The sequence below is a fragment of the Chenopodium album genome, chromosome 9, assembly GCF_948465745.1.
Source record: "Chenopodium album chromosome 9, dcCheAlbu1.1, whole genome shotgun sequence".
NCBI classification, from domain to species: Eukaryota; Viridiplantae; Streptophyta; class Magnoliopsida; order Caryophyllales; family Amaranthaceae; genus Chenopodium; species Chenopodium album.
The window spans coordinates 6413988-6435428 of NC_137842.1; the positions used below are offsets into that span (position 1 = coordinate 6413988).

The 21441-nt window shown below is 32.3% G+C and overlaps 2 protein-coding genes across 2 annotated transcripts; one reads left to right on the forward strand and one right to left on the reverse strand.

Annotated features, from left to right (window-relative positions):
- Positions 1-2158: 2158 nt before the first annotated feature.
- Positions 2159-6447, forward strand: LOC145558330 (large ribosomal subunit protein bL9c). Its single transcript, XM_081619542.1, has 7 exons — positions 2159-2385; positions 2547-2674; positions 3987-4032; positions 4522-4619; positions 4712-4759; positions 5703-5882; positions 6220-6447. The coding sequence occupies exons 1-6, from the start codon at positions 2236-2238 to the stop codon at positions 5821-5823; spliced, it is 591 nt and encodes a 196-aa protein (XP_081475668.1). The 5' UTR covers positions 2159-2235; the 3' UTR covers positions 5824-5882; positions 6220-6447.
- Positions 6448-15199: 8752 nt separating this feature from the next.
- Positions 15200-16503, reverse strand: LOC145559487 (zinc finger protein ZAT5-like). The gene has a single exon (XM_081620907.1). The coding sequence runs from the start codon at positions 16351-16353 to the stop codon at positions 15352-15354; it is 1002 nt and encodes a 333-aa protein (XP_081477033.1). The 5' UTR covers positions 16354-16503; the 3' UTR covers positions 15200-15351.
- Positions 16504-21441: the final 4938 nt, after the last annotated feature.

Here is a 21441-nt window from a genome sequence, read left to right on the forward strand (position 1 = left end):
ATATTAAAATAAAGTCAAATTAGTATTGTAGGGAATATTTCAAGCGTTAATCCCCTAGCTTGAACCCCACTGTGATCATACACTAAAGTACGGTGGCGTCCAAAGGGAAAGAAGATAGAGCAAAAGAGTCGCCAACAAGTTTTTTTAGGAACTTGTAAACCGTTCACAGGGTGAAGGTTACACCCCTTAACGATCCAAGAGATCGTCAACTCCATAAGGTCTTGAACCAAATAGGGTTCGGGGATGAGGGTACAAATCCAACCTAAAAGAGATTGAACCTGCCTTAATAATAGGCCTATACTTTATTCTGATCGTATTCATGTGCGCTTTCTGACTAACATGCAATCAATAGGATTAACCCTAAACCTGTTTATCTATGTTGGTTGAATATTAATGCACAAACAAAACTATTATTGGCGATCACTTGAATTATAATCAAATTAACCCTAAACAAGATTATTAATTATCTTATTAAGCGTGATTACTAACAAGATTATATATTCCCTTTAAACATGCATAAAAGGTGTGATCAAGCAATAACAATAAATATCAAGCAACATAATAAATAATCATCATAAAATTATAATAATAACAATAATTATAAAATAAATCATGAATCATGTTAAAGCATAATAATAGCAAGATCCTAGGCATGATACTAACAAGATTAATAACAAACCCTAGCATGTCACTAAACATAAAAATCATATATTTAGCCCTAACATGATACTAACAATCATAAATATTAGGAAGAAAATAAAAGGCATCATACTTTCTATCATACTTGGTATTAAAATTACCCTAGACATGATACTAGGAATCATAATAACAATCTAAGCACGAACTCTATACCATAACATCAATAAAACAATTAAAGTACTTACTTTGATGCCTCGTACCTCTTTCTAATAACAAAATACACACGTTAGTAACTTCAAGGAAAATAATAAACAAAACAATAATTAAATTAAATAATAATTGAAAGATTTGGGACCAAACCCTCAAAAATTAAACCTTTCACGTCTAGGGCGAAGGCAACTTCGAATATGGCTAGGTGTATCTAGATCTAATGAATGCGGAATTTTGTATGTAAAACCTAATTTAGAAAAGAGAGAGAGAGAAAGAATTGGTTAAAATAAGAATTGATTATTGTTGATTGTTGATGAAAACTGGTTATCGAAAACGGAGTTTTTAGCACGTTATTTATAGAGTAAATCAGCCAAAAAGATAAAATATCAAAAAAGAGTCCGGCGCAAACAAAACTGAACCAGCGCCAACGCTGCCCATTGGCGCCAGGCGCCAAGCGTAGCGCCAGGCGCTACAGTTGGCGTTTGGCGCTGATTTGGAAATTCACACGTTTTCTTAAAATCAGATAAAAATTGCCGTATAGGAGGATAAAATCGTATTTCCCTCAAAATATGCTCTTTGATTTTAATTAAAACTCTGAAAAGTCAACAAAAGTCAATTTATCAATGCTAATTGAATTAGGAATGAAAAGAACCTTCTAGAATAATCTAGAAGACTAAAACCATTTCTAATTACATTAGGAATGATAAATCTATATTAGGCCCTCCCCTAGATCATTGGGCCGCACATAAGGCTCAAACCGGACCCAGTTTAGTAAATTGGCCATAACTTCCTCAATATTCATCGGAATTGGGCTTATAGTATATCGTTGGAAAGCTCTTGTCAAGCCCCATCCAACTACACTACTATTGGACCCATATCATGGACAGACCAAACTGGATTAGATGTTTTCTCAAAATAAGTTTTCAAAAACAGAGAGAAGAGAAAAGAAATTAAAATTATCCGCAACACTAAACTTTCCACACTTTCACTAGGTACTCATCACTGGGTTTGGTTTTGGGGAGACACAAATGAGTGTCTACAAGTATATTGGCATGTGTATTAATTGTGTCAGATATTCTAGGATAAAGAAAGTAATAATGTTGGTGCTTTGAAAGTCAATTCTAGTATTTTTTAAAATTGGGGGAAAAGATTTAAGCATTTAAGATTTAACCAACGAAGCTAGTAAGTAAATTGCGGGTGTGTGTAGCAAGTGTAGTAGTCATTAATGAGGAGGAGGGTGTTAGTAAGTAAAATGCGGGTGTTGTTTAGCTTTATATAACCGAAGATAAGGTCTCTTAACTTTCAAAAGGGATAGAAGCTGAGGAATTGGAGGTAGTGTGGAGTAGTGGAAGACTGGTAGTGGGAGTTAGAAAAAAATTTGCAACAATGGCATCAACAACCTCAAGTGTTTCTCTATCATGGAGCAATTCTTTCCAGAGTTTTGCAGGAGCCATTAACGAACCTCAGAAATTCCCAGAAAATGGAAGAGTGGTTCTCCCAATTGTGGCACAAAAGAAAACCAAGAAGATTCGTAAGGTGATTGAACTTCTTTTTCTATATTTCTATTTCAATTATTAATTTTTTTGGTTGAAAATTTCATAGTTTGGTTTATGGGTATAATGATTTTGTAAAAATTGGAATTTGGTGGGATAATTTTGATAAATATGGCTTTATTTTATGTGGGGTTTTGGTTGTAGATAATTTTGAAGGAAGATATACCAGATTTGGGGAAAAAGGGGCAGCTTTTGGATGTAAGAGCTGGTTTTTACAGGAATTTCTTGCTGCCTTTGGGAAAAGCTCAGGTTGTCACCTCATCGTTGATTAAGTAAGTGTGTTTTTTTACTCTGAATTTCTTAGTATTTTTCCCATTTGAATAACTGGCATTTTGCTTCATTTTATCATTTTGATAAAAAAAAAAAAAAAAAAAAAAAAAAATCCATGCTATCAATATACTATGCTCAATATTTAGATGATTTTGTTGTGCTACTATTTCGGGCCTCGAATGATGAGGTGTTTTATGCATAGGGAGAAATAGCTCATCCTTGTATTTGATGTTGATGAATTCTGGGAGCAGATTGGGCTACTTGTTATGGTTATTGGGTTTTAATGTTAGAGTAATGCTCCTTGGGATTTTATCATACTCAATAGCTCTATACCGTAGTGGCCTTAGTAATCTGGCTGATATTTTTGGTTCTGTGAAATATATTCTGTATTATGGAGTACAATATAAAGAGATTGTCATTGAGTCTGTTAAATTCTTGTTTGAGAAAATGTGGTGGTTCTAAATCCACCCTGTATTTGGGAGTTTGGTGTTATGCTCGTGAATTCGTGATAACATGTTTGTCTACCGCCTCTAATTTTTTTCAATTAAGGTCATCAACATACAAGTGAGTAGTTACTACGGAGTAGTAAAATAGAAGAGTGGCAAAATTAAGGAGATGAAAAATGAACTATGCCGGTCTATGACTTAAATTGATGACTATAAATCTTAGGAAATCTGTTTTTCTTTAAAGAATTCTATGAAATTCTGTTAACTCTCATGTTTTATTTCAGGCTTCTTGTTTTGGTCTCTTATTCTATTCAGTTCCGTAACTAATGAAACTCAGTACAAAGGTTTGCGTAGCCTAGTAAAATATAGAATCACACACTCTTAAACCAATAGAGGGCACTAGTTATTCCTAAGTGTGAAAACTTGATGAGAAAATTTGATGTTTCTTACAACGACAGTTGTCAACTTGTCATATAGGACAAAGCGAGTCGTACGTTGGGTGCAGTAAGGTAGTTCTTGCATTCCTTTTGCTTTCTGGTCAGTTCTGCACTGAATAGTTCCCTCTGGGAGTGGGGAAGAGGTTGTGGTGCTGGAATTTAACCCTCCTTGAGAAGGGCACAAGAAGGGAACTACTCTTGTTAACATCTTCTCCTTTGTTTACGGAGGTTTTTAAAACAGTAATTTAGGTGGATTCTATGATCTAGTGGACAATGTATAAGGAGATATTAGGTTCTCTGCATCAGTACTACATAAATCTTGCCGCTTTGAGGATATTTAACTACATTTTTTTTTCATTTAAACATGTTACTAAAACATACTCTTTACCTACAATGGAACATAATTATACTGTTTGCTTTTATTGCTCAAGGGAGATGAAGATGGAGGAGGAAAGAATTGAAGCTGAGAAGAGAAGGGTGAGTATAATAGTTCTTAGTAACATGTATTATTGTTGTTATTAACTGTCTGCTTTATAATGTTTGTGTATTAGACCTCTTTGTATCTTTGTTGCTTTCGTTTAAGGTGTACCTGGATTGTTCATTGTGATAATTGATTATTTACCACTTATAGAAGGATAGATATCAATGTTAGTGGATACAAAGTTACAAACACAGCTTCACTGTTCAATGTTCATGGTGCCCAAACTTGCTTTATAATGGCTTGTATTTGTTTGCTATTTTGGAACTAATTGGCTGGCATTTCTTTGTTTGGGGTTTTTGTTTTGGTTGCTCATTTTTGTTTTTCAAATATCTGTTCTCGTTCTTTTTTAAACGGTTTGTTGGACTTTAGTGGACTACTATGTGCTATATCATTTGAACAAAGAGGGGCATTTGCATTAAGGCTTGATTTAAAAAATACCTCTTCATGACAATGATTCAATAATCTTATTTGAAAATCTTTGCTAGGTAAAAGAAGAGGCACAACAGCTAGCTCGTTTGTTTGAAACTGTTGGAGCTTTCAAGGTTAAACGCAAAGGTGGTAAAGGAAAACAAATATTTGGAAGGTAACAGGAACCACATATAATGTTCTTGCCTTGCCTTCTTTGCTGTGATCTGTCACTTATTTACGAATCTGATTTTCCTGTGGTTCTGGCAGTGTGACTGCTCAAGATCTTGTTGACATTATTAAGGCACAGCTTCAAAGGTAACATTACTGTCATAGTTACTGATATCCTCGTCACTAATAAATTTCGTGATAATGAATATTGAAACCAAAATTTACACTAACTGTTTTAGCAGACCATACTAGTGAACTGTTTTTTAACCATTTTCAAAATAAGTAAACATCTAACTAGGTTGGGTTAACAGAATGACCTATTGAAGTTTAAATTTCTTCAATGTTGATCAAGCTAATCCTTATGTTGGTTTTATACGTGTGTGTCTCAACATTTTATATAAGCTTGATTCCTTGATCATATTGGAGGAGTTTTAAATCCCGATAATAAACAGATATGGTTAATTGTCCCCCACCCCCACCAAAACAAAAGATGAAAAAGAAGGGAGGTAGAGCCTCAAGCTTGTAGTCATCTCTTGTGTGTTGTTCTAAGTAAATGAAAATCTTATGCAAAGGCCCTACCTGTCTTAGGGTTAGAAACCCTAACAAATGCATAAGCTAAGCTACTTTTGTTGCTGGTGTGAGAAACCCAGCTTATTTTAGCATGGAATTGTGGAAAATAATGGACTTGTGAATGGAAACCTGAGGGCAGAGCCAGTGAGGCAGGCAGGGTTTCGGGGAGAACATGTGGTTGCCATTTTGCCGATGCAGTCCCATTCCCTAATTTTTTTCCCTGATGAAGAGGCTATAAGTGGGCCTTTAATAGAATCCTTACTCTGGACCTTAATGATGAAATGTTTAATCCCTCTCATTGATATATGCAATAGAGTTTATATGTTCTCAAGATCTCAACCCCCTCTCTCCTTATGTTAAAATACTTCATACTGTTTTTGATAGTATCAATGGGGGTATGCTTAAATTTGGAACCTGGTGGTCAATGTATCTCACATTCCGTATTTACAGTAGGTATGGCCAGAATATTTTGAGGCTTGTAGGTTTACGAAAACATTAAATTTTTCTTTTTTTTTTTCAGGGATGTGGATAAAAAAATTGTTTTCCTCCCTGAGATCAGAGAAACTGGGGAGTATATAGCAGAATTAAAGCTGCACCCAGAAGTTACTGCTCAGATCCGTGTGACTGTGTTTGCCAACTAACATAAAGTTGCCTGCGGAGTATTTTATCAGACAACCTTGCATTTTGATTTCATTCCAAGGTAAGCAACCATCTGGATTTCTTATGAAGAAAAGGTTACTATATTTTAGCTGTTTAAAGTTCAGATGACTGCTATAAAGTGTTCTGTTTAGCAAACTTGATAAAACAGCATTAGCTTCTTTTATACAAAAAGCTTAATCAAATTATGACTGTACAGCTCAAGAGCCAAGATTACTATCTGAAGTACAAAACCAAAAATTCAACTTGTTTTTGTTGTAATAGGCTTTTTCAATACGGGTCTATACCCATGCTGTGTGTCGTCTTTACATGGTTTTCATGTTTATCTTCAAATCATTTGCTCACATAAGAATGTTTATTTTTTGTTTGGTCATTTGCAGGAGAGATACAGCTGTTGTTTCAAACTGTAGATGCTCATATAATGCACCAAGCATTGTAACCTGTATGTGTTTAGATCCTTTAGCATAGTCAATTCTGTTGTTCTGTTACTCCTCTTTTTCCATAATAATATATATATTTCTTTTTCTGTATGTTCATGCTCTTTACTTCCCATTTGCAGCAAAATTTTACATTCTATTGGCTATTCAAAGATAACTTTTTTTGAAACATGACATGTATTATTATTAGCTACAATTCTACAAATATTTCTATAGAGCTAGTAACCCACTTTTAAGCTGTATTCAGAAGCCTATGGTGAAAGCCTTTTAAATAAAAGGATAATGCAAGTACAAACTTCAAGTACACCATTAGTATATTGACGTCTCCCGCCCGTAGGATCAAAGGGTTCTGTTGCACTTATTGGTTTTACCTTCTTCAAAATATACAGAGTCCTTTCAAGTTTCTCAGCATTTCTCTTAAAGATGGATTCCTCAAAAAATCAATTTACCACTAGGGTGGTCGACCTGTCTTGGCTTAATCCCCAAAGCTTAGATGAATGAGGGCTCAAATGCAATGCTACAATAGTCTATATTACTTTCGTATGAGAACCTAAGAATAGAGAAGCATTGATCCCAGTAATCTAATCACTACTTATTCGTTACTACCTTCAGACTGTGCGTCTGTGCATCAAATGTTTTCACCGGCACCCAACATGAATACATGATGCCAAATTCTTTTAAGCATACTAAGCGCCTCTGCGTGTTCACTTCAACTTAGTTTCAGTTCAGTTCAGCTATAATCAATTCAGTTCAATTTAGCTCCTAATTTCCTTCTCTCATAAAATATTCATTTAAGCTTTATTTAGTTCAGTTAAGCTCCAATCAGTTCAGTTCAGCTTGACCCTAAGGCTATTCTTTAAGTAGAAATGAATAGTGTAAAAAGTAGCAACTATTTAAAAGCAGAGGGAGTAAGTACTTTTTTTTTTTTTTTTTCCGAATGATTTACAATAGTATAGCTAAAAAAAACTTATTTACGATTCTGTGTTGGAATGAAACTTATTTACGAAAATACAATCTACGTAGGCTCGGGAATACATTTAGCGTAATTTTTTCTGTATAGACAAACCACTACCTTAGTCTAAAACCGTAGTAGTTTGTCTTTAGTATTACAAGTAAAAATACGGAGTAGCAATTTATAAAGGGTAAAACCGACCTCAAGTAGTGGTTTTAGTAATAAACCGCTACTTGAGGTTGCAGTTTTACTCTGAAAAATTAAAAAAAAATAAATAAAAATAAACTTATCCGAGCCTATGTGGACAGTAGTTTTTGTAGTTAAGTTTAATTTCGACGCAAAAGTGTAAATAAGTTTTCAATTAATCATACTTTTGTAAATCATCCTTTTTTTTTTCCCTCTAAGCTATTCCCACTTTCTCAGGACCCGGACTACAGTTTATGACATACCTTAATATTTAGTTAAAATAATAATAATTATAATTTGGTTTTAGTTAGACACTTAGACATACCTTAAGCTTTAATGAAATTCAAAGCAATCGAAATATACGAAAAGGGTCATCATTGTTAAACTATGCATACATTTTTTTAATCTCAGATAATGCTTGGCAGTAGATTTTGAAGTAGAGAGATAAGTAGTTTAATTGGGTACAACCACTAATTTACCACCATTTTTTTTTGTGTGTTTGGTGGAGTTTTTAGGTACACCCTAGTGTTTTAACTAGTGTGTGTATGGAAAGCTAAATCAAAGTGTGTCTTGAGTGGTTTGAGTTGGTAATTTTCAATTTTTATTTTCAATTAAATACGGAGTACTAAAAATAAATTTACTCCAATTTTTTTAATTTTTTTATTTATTTATTTATTTATTTATTTTTTTTCGCTTTACACCCTTCAAATCTTAATGATTAATAGTGTGTTTAGCTACTTCAACCACTTGTTGAATCAAATATCATTTGTACGATTCACTAAAATCAAACTACAATTATCGCTATAGATTTTCATAAAATATATTATGTCAAAGATGAATATACAGACTTGAATTAAGCTATTTTTTTCCATATATAGTAGGGGATAGAGGAGAAAGATTTTTGTCGATCACTACAAAATAATTACTTTCGGGCTCTATTTATGAAATTAAGGCTTTACTTGTTTGATTGGTAGTAAAGGATTTATCATGCCTGACCCAATAAAAGAAACATGAAAATTTCAAGCAGCCTGCTTCACTCTAGACCATGAAGTTTCTGTGAACACTAGAACACTACATCACTTAAACACTAACAAAAAAAAGCAAAAGTCATAACTAATATTATTATTTTTTGACAGATATTATATTTTGTTACTGTACCATCATGCAAAAGTATTTGTTTTCATATTTTAACCTTCCCATTGACAATTTTGATTAGGACTTGTACGTATTTATTATACACCCAAGCATGCACCTATTCCACTATTTGATTTTCGCAAAACTGATTTAAGCTCACTCTCTTCTCAATTTGACGGAGCACCTTCGTATGTCATGTCACTAGTCTATATTACACACGTCGGATATGGATATGTGTTCAAGTGTCTGACTTGACTAAATTGTGAAAAAATTTCATAATTTTAGTCCAAAATTAAGTGTCGAGGATCTAATCCAGATAATTAAGAGGTAAAATAAAGAGTTCATGTAACATAGGTACGTATTACACACTTATTAGCTCATTGCTAGTGTACAACACATTGTATAAAATTAAGGTATGCTATTCAAATTTGGGTTTCCATGTTAAACAACGTGTTCAAGTGCCTGACTCGATTAGTTTGTGAATTTTTTTCCTATGTTCAAGTATTGAGGATCTGACACGAATATTTAAAGTGAAATGAAGAGTTCAAGTAGAGCATATCATTAAGGTGCACACTTAACACTCACAAAATCAAACATAACGTCACCCGAGGCCGAGGGGATAGCAAATTAGCAAGGGATTTACTCATTAAGGAGGTAGTTCGCTTATGTATGTATCAAATGTTGATCACCTAATCGGCTAATCGTATACTTGAAAGCTAGGCTATCTAGTAGAAAACCGCGTTCTACAAATGGCGGAAAATCCGGTTTACACAAGTGAAGATGAAAAAATTAGTTGATGAATGACTTGTGTTTTGAGTCTTTTCACAACCACAAAACTAACAAACAAACCCACCTCATATTTATGTACATTGTCGTTGGGGTATTTCAGGAACATATATGTCTTCATCCTTAAGTAGTTGACACTTTTTTGGAAGACTTTTTTTGGGGTGTTTTTGGCAAAAATTTGTTCGTTTTTTTCAAAGAGGGAGTTGAGTCTAGCATTACACTTTTTCTTCACACTTAATCTGCTTCACTTCTCACCTTGAGCACCTTTTGAATGGAAAAACTAGTTATTGGTCGGGTCTTGGTGATGTCGTAAGTTGTTGCATATACTACCTCCAGATCGTATTATATGCAACTTTGGGGTATTATTTTTTAGATATAAAAAATTCCAAAGTTGCATATAATACGATTCGGAGGTAGTATATATTTATTGAATTATATCTTTCAATCTTTCATTTATATAGAGTAAACTACTATGTAAATTGATGTATAAGATGCAAGTCAGAATAATTTGTTAGATTTCAATAAAATCATCAATCTGGAATAAGTTAAAACCTTGGTTGTGATACCATATTAGATTTCGGGAAAACTCATTAATCTGGAGTGTGTAGTACGAAGAAATTTAACATTTTCTTTGTATTGGCTTCTGATTAGATGGCTAATAGTAAGTGCTCTTAAAATTAAAGTAGGACATGCCACCCTCATCAAGAAACTTGCTGTTTTTAGTAAGTTTACAAACAAGCTACAGCTGTGCTCTTCAGTTTAGATCGTAGATGTCATGCCATATTTTGTATGATGTCCATTGTACATTTGTACTTTAAATTCTAAACAAAACAAATTTGAAACGTTTTTTAATTTTTAATTTTTAATTTTTATATTGTCAATAGCATTGAAACTTTTTAATTCAATAACGTATAATCATTTTTACCATATGACTGAATAATGGACGTTAAAAAAATTAAAACACCTCATTTATTCTGTTGAATAATTGATTTACTTGTATTTTTCTAAGTTTGATCCGTTTTCTCAACTTAATTGAAAATATTTAATACATCCATTGTTCGGCAGTTGGTGTGTTTCTAGATCAAAGTATTAAATTTTCTTTCAAAAAAAAAAAAAAGACCAAAGTATTAAATTTTACTAAAATGAATTATTTAGCCCATTAATTTATTAGTTTAATTAGTAGCAGTAACAATATTCTTTCAGCATTAACTAAGGAGAGAGTATTGACTTAAGGCATGTTTACTAATTCATTGAACTATTATGAAAGTGTCATATTGAGTATTGACTGAATATTTGTGCCTAGTGTTAAAACTGACGAAACTGTGACAATTACTAAAAAGGAAAAACAACTCTATCTCTCGCCGTTCTTACAGTGTCTTTCTATTTTTCTTGTAACTCTTTTCTTGATCATTACATAACCTTTTTAATTAATGTATCATGTTTTCTCTTATATTGCAATGATAAAAGAACTGGAAAAAAAATATCATTAACTAACAAGATTGTTATTTGTTGTGGTTTGAACTTTGAGTCTTAAACTCTTTAAGTGAAAGGATTGATGATTATTATGTGTTTTCTAATCATTACACATACTTTTCTTGAGTAAAAATGTTGCAATTAGTGATTGATTATACATTTATACTACTAGAAGGCTCAAACTAACTCAAACAAGATCTTGTGCTCTAAATTTCAAGCTTGGCTCAACTTGAGCATAAGAGCTTGAGTCATGATTTGATCTCCAACCCTTTATAAAAGATACCATCATATTGAAAAGTATTTCCTATTGTTTTTCTTATTTCTATTTATTCTCAGTAATCAAATCTCGTATATTTTATTCAATTAATATATTATTCGAGGCAACTCAAGAGCTTTCAAATTTATCTCTAGTTCTCTACTCACATCACTCAATTTAAGTCTCACGATCATCAAGCCATGCTCAAATTATAGTCAAGCTTAGCTTGAAAGTGTACATCTACTAGTTAGCTAGACTCATTATCACTCCTAAAATGAGCGTGAGGGATAGCTCAAGTGGTTAGAGCTTCTCTCCCGATTTCAAGAAATCTTGGGATCGATTCTTACCCCTACCCTTGTGGCTCTCTAAACACACACACACACACACACACACACACACACACACACACACACACACACACACACACACACACACACACACACACACACACACACACACACACACACACACACACACACACACACACACACACACACACACACACACACACACACACACACACACACACACACACACACACACACACACACACACACACACAAAAAAAAAACTCCTAAAATTCACAATCATATCTCAAATGTTGTTAGTTAACTTTAGTCATTATTGAGTGTTTATTATTAAGTGATAGTGGAAACCCACTACCTTGCTAATATCATATAAGTACAAAATGAGCTAATAGTGAGACAATCTCAAACAAATTAAATTGACTTGGTTAATACTAATACCTGTTATATGCTTATGAAGTGTTCCAAAGATTGTGCCTAGATCATGACTTCTATGTACAAGCCAAGTAATTAAAAGGACAGATTCCAAGTCTCTTTTGCTTAATTGGGAGGCCATAAATTATACTTGAAACAAATTAAAGCATCTTAATCAATTACCAATTCAATGATTAGAGGTATGATCGATGATCACTTCTTCACGACTTTTTTAATTAATTAAAATAATATTAAAATTATGAAACAAAAAAATTAATAATAGTAACAAAAAGGGGCCTCTTTTTTTTTTTTTCCAACTACTTTAATTACATTGTAGTAATGTAAAGGGTATTAGTTATGATAAATGCTTAAATTGTCAATGGCCCGCCCATATTTGGACATCTCACGCAACAACGTGCCCACATGCTTTCTATACCTTGCCAGCATTCACTTGAAAACGTGCACATAACAAACACTTTTTGTGCTTCACCCTAGTGACTGTGTCACTCACTTAACTCCTCACTCGATTTCCTTCGCGTTTCGCATTTCAATTTCTCCCAGCACATTATATTCTCGGGTGTACCTCTCACAAAAATACCTTTCAAAAACATAAAATCTTATAAATCGCTATTTTTAGATACAATCAAGTGTATAATAGATCAGCTGGCTTGATGTGTGCATGTATTACTAGATGGTCGGATCAAGTTTCCTTGGCTTGGCTATTAATGAGAGGCATGTGCAAAATTGTGGTGAGAGAACTAAGAAGTACGTACAATAGCGTGGTTTATGATAGATAAGAATATTTAACTAAAAATTTGATGATTGATTATTCCAAATTCCAAATAATTGGTTAATGCAATAATTAGTTTAGTGAGGTGATCAAGCCAAGTTGGATTGCGGGTTTAAATTCTTTAAAACCGGCCTCTATCTCATGACAACTAATATTTGTGGTGGGGAACATGGGAGATGCCCATTTGTTAGTACTAGTATATACTGCATGTCCTAAAATGATGTCACTGTATTTTTCTGTTATATTATTTATAGAGGTATTGCTAAGTTGAGGATAAGGACTTTGAGGCAGTTGCAACTTCATATTATAAAAATAATGAATTTTTTTTAAAAAAATAAAAAAAATATAGAAAGTGAACAATGATATTTTGTTTTTGGATTTTCTTCTTTTTAATTTTGGATAAGAAATTAAATCTTATCTACAATATATATATGAAAAACTTTTAACTTGGCTATGTTGTTGTCAAAAAATTGGAATGAATTAGTCATTATTTACTATAAAAGAGGTTTTTTCTCATACAAAAATATGTAAAGAAGTAGATCAACGAACAAATTAGATAGGTGTAACATAAAGAATCCTTGACAATTTCTTGGATTTATTATTTGATTGATATGTTTATCTAAGCCAATCATAAGGAGATTAGTGTTATTAAGAAATTAGTGAAACTTAAAAGGAGCACTCTATAGCAAGTTGAATGCCGAGGGCTTTTAAAATTTAAAAAAAGCACTCTATAGCAAGTAGATTGCCAAGGCTATTAAAATCAACACTTTCTTGTCATCTTACACCGTTAGTTATTCCGTGCAAAATACATGTTCTTAATCATATGAGGCTATCTCACAATAATAAAACTTTGCGTCGGTTGGCTAAAATTTCAAGTAAAATTGGGATTAAACATGTGGCTTACTAGCTAATTATTATTATTGATTCACAAACAATTTTTTACTTAAATTTCAAGTCTTCCTCTTAATAATATTTATATGAGATATACATTTTCAACTTCCTACCACATCATGGAGTGCTACTACATGCAATTGCTTGATTGTACAAAACTCTTAGAATTAACCCTTAATTAATTATATTGACTAAATTGTTAATTACATTCCATTCTTTAGTCTTCCCCTGGCCTACATATATAAATACTAATCAACTAGCTTAATTAGAAAATGGGGATGGAATTTTTTTAAATTTTTAATTTTTTTTTTCATAGGGGTTTAAATTAATTAAGAAGAGAATTGAATGATAACTATGAAATAATGTTGTTATGGTATCTTGACATAAAAGAAGTATGTAAAGGCATGAAATTAAGTGGAAACAAATACTTAATTAATCACTCAATCAATTAAATATAATCTTAAAAGCAAGAATTAAAATAAGAAAGCGGTTACTCAAGTATCATAAAAGCGGTGTGAGTCAGTAGTAGACTTGTAGTAGTAGTAGAAGTAGTGTATGTGTGTTAGTGTTAATGTGTGTGTGTTTTGGTGCGGCGTGCATGCATGTGGGAGGTCCCTTATACCAACTCAGCTTTCCTATCCATTTATTCTGTCACTTACTTCGTTGATAGATGCTAACCAAACCAAACTTAACTTATGAATGAAAGAAAGAAAGAAAGACAGATAGAAAACCCTACTATTGGATTTTTTTTAGCTTTTATTGCAATCAAAAACCAACAAAACAACCTAATCCACCACTTTCTGTTGTGGTTGTACGTCTATCTTCCTAGCTGCCCTCCCCAATCCTTACTTTCACCCAAGCAACTATCACTTACTCTCACTCCATACCAACAAATAATACTTCTTCCGTTCTTTTATTTTACACTCTATATGATCTTAATCAGTACTTTACTACTTACTCCAATCAAATCATGCATCGATCTGATTATGCACTCTGCTACACATATCCATTATCAACTACGTCTGTTAACTGGTTAAAAAAAAAAGTCAAACTTATCTGATCTTAATAAAAATCAATTGTACCTAATTCGAGCTATATAAGCACCTAAATTCTAGCTAGCTACATCTGTATATCAAGCAAATGTAAAAAGTCGAATTTATTTGAGCTAAACTAAAATTAAAATTGATGAGATATATATAGTAAAAGCTACTATATATACACACTTGAGTAAAAATAAACAATGTCTAATTAACGGTATAAAAAGTTGATGCGAATTGAATGGATTAATCTTGAGAATTGATTCTGATACTGCGTACGTTACGCCAAGGTAGATAAAATTTTTAAGAAAAGAAAGGAATATATACGGAGTGTATGTACAACTTTACTCTTGAGTAAATAGGGGGGAGATAAAATGGAGCAAACACCCAAAATTGGACAAGTGTGGAATACTAAAAATAAGGAAACCCAAAAAAATAATGAAATAAGATTAGTGAAAAAGAGGGAATAGAAAGTAAACTGATCCAAAAAGGAAAGATTAAGTAGATGCCCCCATCACCTCACTTTTCGTGAATGAAAGGCAACCACCAATACTAGCCACTTACTCAAAGGAAAGAATTCAAACTTGTCATCCAACCAAAAACTCTAATTATACTATTATTTTTTTCATGTAATTTAACCAACTTCTAACTATGTTAAGCAAACTCACCCAAAAAAAAAAAAATATTATTGACCCAAATCACAAAATAAATAATCATAATTTTTTTCAATATGTATTTATAAAAATAGTATATCAAATGATCAATAATTCACAGTAAAAGTCAATAACAATAAAGTATAATCAATTATATCAATTTGTTTGTATTTCTATATATTTTTTTTTTCTATTCATTTAGTAATGGCAATCCACCAAAGGAGTAGGCGTAGGAAGAACATGAACAAACTTGGTATCCATGTGATCAGCCACCTCAATATTATGTTGTTGTTCATCCTGATCATCCGGAGCTGGAAGATTTAGATCCAAGGATAGAATATTCCTTGGCCCACCCGTATCGATCACCGTCGTCGTCGTTGCGGCTGCTGCAGCTGCAGCAGTAGCAGCAGTGGTGGTACTTATTGGAGAAGTTGCTATCGTTGTCGTGGTGGTTGTTGTGGTAGCTGCTGCTCTATGTCTTCTCATATGACCTCCTAACGCTTGTCCTGACGGAAACTCGGACCCACATATCGAACACTCGTGCACCCTGGCCTTACTCGCATCATTGTTATTATTGGATTGTACAAGAAAATATTTCTTACTAGTGAATTCCGCTACATCTAGATCATCAAGGCTACGATCGCGATCGTGGAGGACGGTGTCGATGGTGTCCGGGGATCGGGCTGGTGGGACGACAACGGTAGGAGTGGAGGGTTTGATCTTCTTATGACTAGTACGGTGGCCGCCTAGTGCTTGAAAAGACGGGAATGTTTTATTACATGTCTTGCATTCGTATGTACTAATATTACTAGTACTTGTTGTACTAGTATTATTGTTGTTGTTGTTGTTGTTGATTTTGGTCTTGGATTTGATAATATGGGAAACTTTTCTTTCAATCCCTTGAGCTAAAAGGATTAAACAATTAGCCATATCTTCTTCTTCGGTTGTTGTGACCTCGCTCATGATGTCATGCTCATCGGACGGCGATGCGCCAGAGGAGGATGAGCCATAACTGTTGTTATCTGAGCAATTATCACCACCTCGAGTTGAAGCAAGAACAACAACCGCACCACCATCGCTGCCACCACCACCGCTACCGTGATAACTTGAGGAAGCGGTTGCTGCAAGGAGTGATCGTTGACGCTTTGTTCGCCTTCCTTTTGTTGTGAAACTTGAGAACTCTTCTTCTGTTGATTCCATAATGAGAGAAGAAATAAAAATAATATGCTTATTTATTTTTTGAGAAAATTGGAGTGAGTGAAGGAGAGTGAAAAAGAGGGTGTGTTTGTGTGCGTGTATATATATGCAAATACAGAGGAAATAAATAAAGTAGAAATAATAGAGGGGGCTTGTGAGAGTCAAAAGTTGTCCTTTTTAAGAAGAGCCCACCCTTTTTAATAAAAAAATAACAAATTTTTACGGTTATGGTACATTTTTTTAAGATCATCAGGATATTTATTTTTTCAAAAGCAATTATGTAAATGAGAATTGATCTCAGTCTCTTATATATTTGATACGTCTTTTAGGACTTTAATCAACTAAATTAGTTTGCATTTACAATATTATCAAATTTTATTATCATAGACAGATCAGACACTACAAGATCGAAATCGTACTACCTACTACTACTCCACTTATTTTTTACTACATACAAATTAATGTTAAAAATTCGAAGATCAAAGATTAGTTTAGACCTGTATAAATGAAAGGATCAGGGTTTACAATACGTGTGAAATATGAGTCTGGGCCGCACCCACAAAGCAAGAGAGAGGTCTATTTCACAAGTTCAAAGAAGATTACATCCCAAAATTCATACTCCGTATGACAATAGAAAGAGTAGTCATTTAGCCTTATAAAGTGTTTGACCTCTCTCTTCTTTGACTAGTGAAAGACACTCACTTACATGTGATGACACTTTAGAGGTTTATTTTTCAACAGTACGGAACGGACCGGATGATGAGTATAAATTAAAATTGTAAAATAGTAGAGGGGGTATAGTATAATTAAATGTGTGCGTTACCTTAACATAAAGAGGAAAGGGAGTGGGGGAGATTCTTAGTTAACTTAGGAGGGACACTTGGGTAAGTACAAAATTAAAAATGACGCACTTTGAGTGCGCGTGAAGATAGACGTGGTGAGTGATCGAATGGAATAGTGATCACACACGTAGTCGCCAAGGAAAGGAGTACTTCTACTACTTCTAACTTAAATTCTTTCTTTTTGCAACGTCATATATTATGACTTTGTCTTAATTAAAATCTTATTATTATTTTATTAACATTATTATTAATTAATAGTGTTATTCTTGCCTTTAACACTCAACTTAATTTAAAGAAGTAACCTTAAGTTAAGTACTTGTACTACTAGTTCATTCAACTCTTCTATCTATTTGTTGGTTTCTTTTAAACTAGAAACTCATGTTTCCAAGATTATCATCTTTTTTTTAATGCTTATTGGTCTTAAACTCAATTTATTATATTGAGGTTAGTTTTATTCCTCGTGTTAATAGAGTATAATAACACATCTATTATATTCTCTTAACATCTTGTTAAAAGATTTGTTTTTACTATTAAATTGATTATTGAGCTTATCGAGAGGTGTAGAATATGTATGATAGTTAAAATGAGATTGAAGAAGTAAAATTCTACTCCGTAGATTGTAGTAATTGGGCTAAGGGTTTGTTTTCTTTAAATTATTTTCACTTCAGTTCAGTTTATCTCTGTAGATTTTTATGAGATAGATGGAGTATAAAATTTGAAGTTTCAATCACACATCTATCACTTGCAAATGGATATTGTGTACATTACAAAAACAATAGAAATACCAAATTACCATTACGAAAAGATAGTGCCTTTAAGAAATAATAAAATAAAATAAGATAAAATGATTACACATGTTTCTTTCTTTCTTTTTTTTTTTCAATAAAAACTATTTCATTGATGCAACATCATCTAAGATTTAAAAAAAAAATCATTCTAGCTAGATCTATTAATTTACAAAGGTAACATATTTTAATTTGATGTAGAAGGGGAAAAAAAGTGCTAGAACAATGTACACCTCATTTAGCTTAGAACCAAGATATGGATTACCTTAGCTTATAAGAAGGATTTTCCAAACAAAGTACAAAAATAGGCTGCAAATCAAACCAAATTAAAAAGTCAAAGAAAATTACAAATTCACTAATGATAGACTTCTTATGCATTCCACCACAATTTAACAATTCATTATCATTATTTAATTTTCTTATGCTGATTACCCTAATTAAGGTCGAATATTCATGTTGAAAATGAGCCTTAGCAAGGCTTTATTTGTTTCAACTTGTTTTGTCTTACCACACCTTGTCTTGAATTAGAAATTGGGGCGTTTGGTTTGAAAAGTGGAAACGGAGTGGAAAGGAAACAAATAAGAGGGGGAAAAGGAATCATTTAGCTATTACCTTTTCATTTGTTTGGTTTAACCATAGAAAGGGTATATGTTAAGAGGAGGGTAAGGGTATTTGTTACCCCAAGTTTTTGAGAGGTAACAAATAAGGGGTAATCATTACCCTTAGGTAATGGTAATTGTTACCATGCCTTCAAACCAAACACATGGTAAGTTGGTAACGGTATTGGTTTAATCGAATGCGTTTCCAACTCAAAAAATACACCAACCAAGCGCCCCCTTAAATTCAAACAAGTTGAGTTTATAGTTAATAAAAGTTTAAATAAGTTTAAAGAGAATTAAGTTTTTCATGGGTTGGACCCATAATGGGCATTGATAGCTAGAGGACATTTCAACTAATTTGTTTAGAATATTTTGAACTTAAAATGCTCGTAAATACTAATAGAAGAAAAAATAATTTGGGACCTTTATAACGGATTTGGAGTTTGTCGTTCAGAAATTAAGAGAATTTTGGGGTCTTTGTAACGGTTTTTAAGTTTTTTCTTTAGAAGTTTCGAGCGCATAAAATGAGTAAACGATCTTACCTGTAGATACAAGTAATGCAAGTATGCAAAACGGGTTGTTTGTAAAATGATGCAAAGAGTATGTGATTGACCAAAGAAAAAAAATATCCCAATGTGACGGTTTTGAGGAAGGCTTACTCAAGTGCTTACTTTTTTAAGTTGAGCAAACTATCAAATTCAATACAGAGTATAATTTATCATGCATGGCACCAATTTGAAATCGTATGCAGTGAATGAACACACACTCGTTTTACAAAAGATTTATTGATACAAATTCAACACATGAGATTAATTAACCATATATTATTTCAAAATATTTACAAATTTACCAGAAATTGGTGCCTCTCCCAACCTACCACTTTTTGCTTAGATAAAAAAGTAAGGGAAAAAAAAAAAGCTAATCTATACTATATACTAAAGTAATCACCAAATGGGACACTTGGCATAATTTTGTGAAAAATTTTCCCTCTAAAATACTATTCATTTATTTTCCTTGAAAAATTCTATTAAAAATTTAAATTCTTTTAAAAAATTTTATTTATGCAACACATATTAATTTGAGAATTTACAAGATAGACATTAATAAATTCAAATTTGAAAAAATAAAATAAAATTATTACATAAGTCATTTTATTTCAATTAACTCTATTTAATGTCAGTCGACTATAATTATTAAAAAAATCTTACTTTATAAATCCGTGCATGGCACAGGGCCAAAAACTAGTTTGCAATAATCATAAGCTCTACCTATCAATGAATATTGAAATTCCGGCATATTGTAATAAAATAAATCAAAAAAGAAAAAGAAAAAAAAAAAAAAAAAAAACATTTTCAATGCACATAATATTTACCTATACAAGCATGATAAATATGATGAAGTACAAACGTTAAAAGTCAACCCAAGAATATAACAGAAAGTATTCAACATTCACTAAATGTGCAAAATTTATAAATGTATCTCATTTTTGGGGATAAAATAGACGCACAAAAGAAAATGGGCAACCTTTCAAGTTTTATTAAGCTGCTACTATAGAGTTTTGCCAATTATAACAACCAAAAAAAATAGTCAACTTTCATCATTTTTAAGAGAAGAAATATTCCAAACATGCAACCTTTCCAATTGATAGGGGGAAGTCTTAAATTGGAAAGGGTTATTAATTTGTACTCCGTAATCATTTTTACAAAGTGTGGGGCTTCTAAATAACCATAACTACACAACAAGTTGCTACTCGAAAGTTTATTGAAGGTTTATGGACATTATCTATGCATTGGGTCATTGACATTGGGACCCAAAACCCGTCTATATACATTTTAGGATACCCATAATTCAAATTTAACAAGTTTAATGGAGTTAAATATAATGACGAATCTAAAACAAATATTTAGTAGGATCAAAATACAATGGTTAAGTGTGTTTAAATTTTTTTTATTTGTAACAAACAATTTAAAACAAATAATCTTAAATCTTAGAGAAAATCTCCCAAAATTATATGGAATTAATTGACAGTTTGACACTACAGTTGTTAAGGTAGCCGTACTTCTAATTCTGTAAATATGAAGTAAAGTATGACATAGTGTATAATGGAGTATTTTATTAGGTTTAGGTTTTTTTTTTTCCCCCCTTTAAATACATTTTCTAATGCATTGTTAATTTGTTGGTCAATTATCACTTCCACACATCAGAGTGAGGGATAGCTCAAATGGTTAGAGCTCATCTTCCGATTCATGGGATCGATTCTCATCACCCGTCCTTGTGACTCTCTAAACACCAAAAAATCATTACCAAAAAAAAAAAAAATTGTTTATTTTGATTCACTATGCAAATTATGCCGAATTATTGATTTTAATATTCTAAAATAATAATTTTCCCTTACAAAAAAATAAGAAACTCCGTATTACATTGTTTATTCACACTTTGATCAAATTTGCCTTACAAAAAGATTTTAAGTAAGAAGAAAATATAAAACGAGGGGGTGATACTTTTTTATATTATTATATACTCCGTACCTTTTTTTTTTTTTTTTTTCCAAATATTTATTGATAGCACTCGGACTGAATTAGTGAAAGATTACTTAATACTTGGTAGTTAACACAAAAGTATGGAAAGTTTAGCGAATCTTAAGAACATGGGACAAAGTAGTCACGACAAATCCCACACTAATTTGATCATTAGAAACTATAAACAAACAAATTTGCAACAACATAGTAGTCTAATTGTATGCCAGAGTGTAATAATTAAAAAAAAGTATGATCACGAAATATATATTGTTAGCAAGACCTTGATTACTACAAGTATTAATTATAACAATATAGTTGAAATTAGTCTAAAATAGTAATCTTCAGC